Source organism: Molothrus aeneus, chromosome 15 (genome assembly GCF_037042795.1).
Source record: "Molothrus aeneus isolate 106 chromosome 15, BPBGC_Maene_1.0, whole genome shotgun sequence".
Taxonomy (NCBI): Eukaryota; Metazoa; Chordata; class Aves; order Passeriformes; family Icteridae; genus Molothrus; species Molothrus aeneus.
The window spans coordinates 8,182,902-8,189,200 of NC_089660.1; the positions used below are offsets into that span (position 1 = coordinate 8,182,902).

At 46.8% G+C, this 6,299-nt stretch overlaps 1 protein-coding gene across 2 annotated transcripts; it reads right to left on the reverse strand.

Moving 5' to 3' along the window:
• Nucleotides 1–2,377: 2,377 nt before the first annotated feature.
• On the reverse strand, nt 2,378–5,247 carry LOC136563041 (thymosin beta-12-like). Of its 2 annotated transcripts, XM_066560189.1 has the most exons (3): nt 5,120–5,247; nt 4,121–4,228; nt 2,378–2,719 (listed from the first exon to the last, which is right to left on the reverse strand). In XM_066560189.1, exons 2-3 carry the CDS (start codon nt 4,218–4,220, stop codon nt 2,682–2,684), a joined length of 138 nt encoding a protein of 45 aa, XP_066416286.1. In that variant the 5' UTR covers nt 4,221–4,228; nt 5,120–5,247; the 3' UTR covers nt 2,378–2,681. The 2 variants fall into 2 exon arrangements, with proteins under 2 accessions (XP_066416286.1, XP_066416284.1); XM_066560187.1 differs by lacking the exon at nt 5,120–5,247 and having other exon boundaries at nt 4,121–4,289.
• Nucleotides 5,248–6,299: the final 1,052 nt, after the last annotated feature.

A 6,299-nucleotide genomic window follows, 5' to 3' on the forward strand; every position in this document is an offset into this window, starting at 1 on the left:
TTGTGTTCTTGCTTTGGCCAGACCTCCCTTCCCTTCTGCCCAAAAAGTGCAGGCTGAGGGCACAGCCCAGGCCTTTGATTTTTGGGAGAACTTGTGGGCACAGAGACCTGCCCCAGTTTCAGTGATGCCAAAGAGGTTTTTGGTGATTTACAGTGTATTTGCTGAGTGAGCTGGCAGATGCTCTGCATTGGCAGAGGTGGAGGGAGATCATCACGTGAGACAAAACCAAGGAGAAAGTCTCATCTGTGGCCTTACTGCTGAGTGCAATACAGAGCTCAAAAACCATCCTGGGCAGAGGAACAGGTTGAATGAATCTGGTTGAACAGTAGGAACTCTACAGATTTCCATAGGTGGTGTTGCTCTAAGTGCTATCTCTAAATGCTTCCTCCATGAAGGAACCATCATCAAAGCAAATATTTGAATAATGTCAGAGGCTCCTTGACCCTGAAGTGTGCAGGGGTGAGGGGAGGCCATGAGTCACAAAGAAAAGAGCACTGTTTTCTTTGTTGCTCAACCTCTTGCATTCCTTTTATAAAAAAATCAGTATTAGTAAATCCAGCTGACCTGAAAATAAATACCCCTTTGAGTTAGGTGCCAAGGGGTCCTCAAATGAGAATGTGAAAAAAACCTTGGTCATTAAATGAAAACATCATCAGTATTGAACTGGTGAACATGGATTGAAGCAGCTATCTCATCCCTTTGGACACCACCACATTAGCAAAGCTCTGGCAGAAATCATTGCTCCTCTTGCTCTGTGTTTTCCTTTGGTCTCCTGGTCACCTCTGGTTATTTTCTGTTGCCACCAGAGGTCACAGTCTTGTGGATCCACTGCTACTTTTAATTGCAGTTCTGACTATACACATCCAATGTCAAGTGTCAAACAGCCCTTAAGCAAACAAGAGCTTTCTGTCCCTCACCCCAGCCAATCCCTTTTGTTTCCTGAGGCCTGGAGGCTGCTCCCTGCCTCACCTCATGCAGGTACAAGCCCAGACTAACCCTGCTGAAGCACACAGAGCTGCTCTCACTTCACAGCACAAGTAGGATCAAACTAAAGCTCCAGGGACAGCAGTTTATCTGCCCAGAGTAAGCATTTGTTTTTCTAATATGATTGCAAATTAATTCCAGAGATAATGTGATACCATGTAATTGAGAGTCCCCTGAGCTGCTACCAGAGTCTATTTTTGCCTAGTCCTCTGCAGACCAGTGAGGATGCTATTGGTCCACCAGTGATGAAGAGGTAGGGAATCTTTTCTTGCTTTGAAGGTTTGTGTCTTACACCCCTGTGCTGCTAAAGATCTTTCTCTCATCCCTAAAAATCAATGCAATGCTTAATTTTCTTTCTTCCTTCCACCTTCCCTCATTATTGTATTGCTTGGTATGAGATGGGCCAAAGGCTGTGTTTGTGCTGCAGTTATCACAAGGTTGACTGGATCTTTGCAAGTTAGAGAGATAAAAAAGCTCTGGAAAGGGTGGTGCAGCCCTTTTCTTCATTTGGAATGTTAATTTGAATATGTCCTCAGCCCAGCCATCAATTTGGCATGGAATTTGTAAGTGGGTACTTGTCTCTGGAACCTCTAATCTACTGCTGGGCAAGACTGAAGCAGGCCAGTGGCTTCCCCTCATGCCTGCTGCCAGGCTGGGGGGTTCAAAGCTCCTGGCACCCACAGTTTGTCCCTCAGGGTTCCCATGAAACACCTTGAGTGCCACAAGGGATGGGGGTGAAGTCTCCAGGCTGCAGCGAGGGCACTCAGGGGGGTTCCTGTGGATTGGTGCCATCTGGGGCTCTGTGATTCCACAGGGTACAGGGCATGGAGAGGGGCTGGGCTCCAGCCAAGGGCCCTGGGAGTGCACAGGGCATGGAGAGGGGCTGTGCTCCAGCCAAGGGCCCTGGGAGTGCCTGGGATAAGGATACAGGGCATGGAGAGGGGCTGTGCTCCAGCCAAGGGCCCTGTGAGGATACAGGGCATGGAGAGGGGCTGTGCTCCAGCCAAGGGCCCTGTGAGGATACAGGGCATGGAGAGGGGCTGTGCTCCAGCCAAGGGCCCTGTGAGGATACAGGGCATGGAGAGGGGCTGGGCTCCAGCCAAGGGCCCTGTGAGGATACAGGGCATGGAGAGGGGCTGGGCTCCAGCCAAGGGCCCTGTGAGGATACAGGGCATGGAGAGGGGCTGGGCTCCAGCCAAGGGCCCTGAGAGTGCCTGGGATAAGGATACAGGGCATGGAGAGGGGCTGGGCTCCAGCCAAGGGCCCTGAGAGTGCTGGGGTGACCCTTCCCAACCTGCCCAAAGCCCCGAGCTGCTGAGGAAATGCAAACAAAGGGGGAAGGATGTTGGTAAGAGTTGCAGCGTAAACTTGATTTCTGCAAGGCTCAAAGACATTTGGTCAGAAGAAACGGTTTATTGTGAGGTTTAGGAAAACAATTTCTATGCAAATTTCTCTTTTTTTTTTGCCAAGTAATGGGGTTGATACAGAACTTGGAATTAAAATTTTAAGAATACAAATACATAGTATCTTCTTCAACAAACACAAAACAAACTTCTCCAGGGAACATTAAATGAAAAAATGTTTCCTAAAATAAATGGGCAACAAATATGGGGTGGGAGGGACCAAATAAAACAACAACCCAACTCAGAAGCCAAAACTCCACTGAAGAAGCAGCAGTCACATCTTCAATTTTGTGCTCAGGCTGTACTTTCACTTTGCTTTTCCTGTTCAATAGCTGGCAGAAAAACAGGAAACAAAAACACCATCAGTAAACTTTACTGTTTATGAGCAATAAACCCTGCCTTCCTATAGAGACAGACTGAGGGAGTTTTGGGGGTGTACAGCCTGGAGAAAAGAAGGCTCTGGGGAGACTTTAGAATCCCTTCTAGCACCAAAAGGAGCTGCAAAAGTGCTGGAGGGGGACTTTGGACAAGGGGCTGGAGTGACAGAAAAGCAGGGAATGGCTTCACACTGACAGAGGGCAGGGTTAGATTAGATGTGAGAAAGAAATTCTTCCCTGTGAGAGTGGTGAGGCCCTGGCTGCCCCATCCCTGTTCTAGGCCAGGTTGGAGGGCTTGGAGTGACCTCATCTAGTGGGAGATGTCCTTGCCCATGGTATGGGGTTGAAAGAAGATGATCTTTCAAGTCCTTTTAACCCAAATCATTCTGTGATTCAATGATAATGGTTCTGCAGGATACCAATTTCTATGGTCATACTCAAAGCCAGAGAATTAAATCCATAATTGGTTGTTTTGATCACCCTGGAAATGACAACTCCTTCCCATACCTAGAAGGGAGCAGTTCATGGTGTGCAAAGCTCCTCTTGTATTTACAGCTTTAGCATTGGCAAGGATAATAAACCAGGGGGAAAACCAGGGGAAAAACCAGGGGGAAAACCAGGTATTTAATGTTGAGCCTGTGCGTGTGCATGGCTATGAGCACACACATCCACAGTGATTAGCAATTCTCTTCTGAAGGAAACTGCTCACAAAACCTGCTCCAAAAGCTCTTTTCATGTCTGAAGCTGCACATGAATCCCAGCCTCATCTGGCTGCCTGTGCACAGCGGGTATGGGAGAGGACCCCGCATGGGAACAGCTCAGGGGTGCTTTCCTGAGGGAGACTGCCTGCCAGATGAGGATGATGATGGGTTTGCTCGCTGCCTTATTCCCAGAGAAGGTGCCTGCAGGTCTCCTGCCCAGGGCTGACAGCAGGTACCAGTGGGAGGCAGCAGCTCATCTGCCTGATAACATTAAATGCAGAGCCCAGCAGCCTCTGGGGATGCTGCCTGGCCTGCCAGGGATGGGCAAAGGGTCCCCTGAGCCTCCAGGGGGATTGGTAACAAGGTAATTACAAACAGACTGATCCTGTTACCAGCACCCACTGGGAACACTCCTCTTGCTTTTAGCAGAAGCAAGAGCAATCCCATCAGAAAGGGTTTTTCAGACAAAATGCACTGCTAGTTATAATTACTGATATCCTTGGAAGCCCAGCATAGAGTCTTAGTATTATCCCCACTTAAAGTCAGGGATGAGTTTGAGCCTGTAATCCTGTGATTAGTATTCATTTTGCATATGAACTGCAATATGGATTATGTCCTTGCTACTCGTACTTCAAATAGCCTCATAAGCACTTACTTTCTTTAGTGGGCAGTGGATTTTTCTCTCTGGTTTCTGTCTTCTTCAGCTTGGTCTTGTCAAATGTTTCAATTTCTGCAAAATCTGGTTTGTCGGACATGATGGGTCCTGACAAAGAAAGGGAAAACACACCCATGGCTTCATTAGCTAGTGCTGTGATACCAGCCATCTGCAAAGCATTTTCTCCTCAAGAGAAAAAACATTAAAATACCATAAAAATGTTTATTCAAAAACCTCCACAAACCTAACACTCAATCTGGGACCTTTCCCTGAGGCTTGGCTCTTTCAGAGTAAAAGAAGAAAGACATAAATAGAATTTTCCCTAGATTTCTCAGATGCAATTTCTAAAAATCATATTTTGCACATGGCAACAAGAATAATCAGTAATAAAAGAGACAATTATTAATTGCCTGTAATCCACAGTGCCTCCTGACATAAACCTGTATTTTAGAAATGCTGCTAACTGAAAATCTACAATAAACCCCAATCCAACAGGAACAAAGAGCTTCAATTATGATTTTCTTTTAATTAATAGGATTTGTCTTTCATTCTGAGCCCCCTGTACTGCGTACATCCATCCCCTGGGCTGCTGTGGACACTTGAACATAACAATAGAGGACCGGTTCCCCCAGCCCTTTGTTTGCTCTTGTTCCATATCCCAGTCACAGCTCAATGGCTTTGATTATACTCTATTATAATAAAGAGAATTCCACAAAGCACACCAGCATTTCACCTGTCAAAACTTCCCTAATCCAATTCCTCTTTTTATGAAGAAATTCAAGTTAAAATCCAGCCTGGGCATTATTCCCCTTATTTCAGTGGAGTTTCCCATCAAGGCAAGGCTTGGCCCGGAGATGGCTGATATAATTATATTTTTTCCTTCCTGCAGAAAATCAGATTTCATTGCTATCTGCACTGAGACAACAGAGTAAATATTCACAAGGAAAAAAATTAAAAAAAAAAAAAAAAAGAAAAGCTACTAAAACCACATGGCATTACCGTCTGGCTGCTCTCTCTTCAGCTGCTTGGTGGCCGTCTGAGGCAGTGTGAGTTGAAAAAGGTCAGGGTAATCCCTCCTCTCCTCTCCTCTCCTCTCCCCTCCTCCCCCCTCCCAAACCCATCGCTATTAATATTGATTAGTTTAGTGCTGGGATTGCTCAGCGTTCAGGGAAAGGACAGATTGCTCCTGTAGAAAGTGCACGAGGGAGGGAAATGGGAAAACTGACATGGAAAACTGCCAAATTACATCTTGATTTTTCTTTTATTCTGTTCTCTTCATTTACCATGACAATCATATTGAAGTTTCCCTTCCCACCATTTCCCAGTGCTGAGGTTTGGGGTGAGGTTGAGGTTTGGGGGTTGCTGCTGCCAGATTGGTTTTTCAGGGGGGATTGTAGGTGCATTCAGCAACACTCCTGGGGATCATCCCCCCCTGCCCAGGCTGGCAGAAGCACAAGCCTGGGGCTCTGAGGGTTCTCAGCACAGCCTTGGTGTGATTGCCATGACCAAGGGCCAAGTCTGAGATTAGCACAGCCCAGGCACCACAGTGACACCCAGGAATGTGTCCTAAAGGGATGTACAGTGAATTTCTGCTTGTGCCTGTTTTGGTGGCTGTTAATTCACTTGCTGGTGCCTCCCTCAGCCCACAGCTCTGGAAGCAGGGAGAGAAGGGCTGTGTACATCCTCCTGGATACTGGTGTGGTTTCCTCTTGTGTACCTGTTAGTGTCTCCACCTGAAATTCCTGTCTAGACTCCATGGCAGTCACAAGGGAGGCAATGAAGTTAGGATAAAATTGATTGTGCCCTAGGAGTAGCTGGTTTTCTCTACTGACTGTAGGGCAGCTTGAGCAGTGAGCTCAGAGGGACAGAGATGTCTCAGCTGACTGAGAGCCCTTGGAAGGTCTGTGGATCTTTCTGTTGGCACCACAGGCCTAAGTGGAGTGGGTTTGAGTCTGGCACATGTGCATGGAGAAAATGGGTTTAATGTGCTTAAATGTGTCTTAAGGATCTCTTCTTACAATGTTTGTTTAAACTAAAACAATGAACAGGTTTGTGGTTGGACTTGATGTTAAAGGTTTTTCCCAGCCCAAGGGATTTGTGCAGGCTGGCTTGGTTATCTCTGCATCTGCACTGACCACACCAAATCACTCTGTGTGTGCACCATATTTAATGTCAGGAC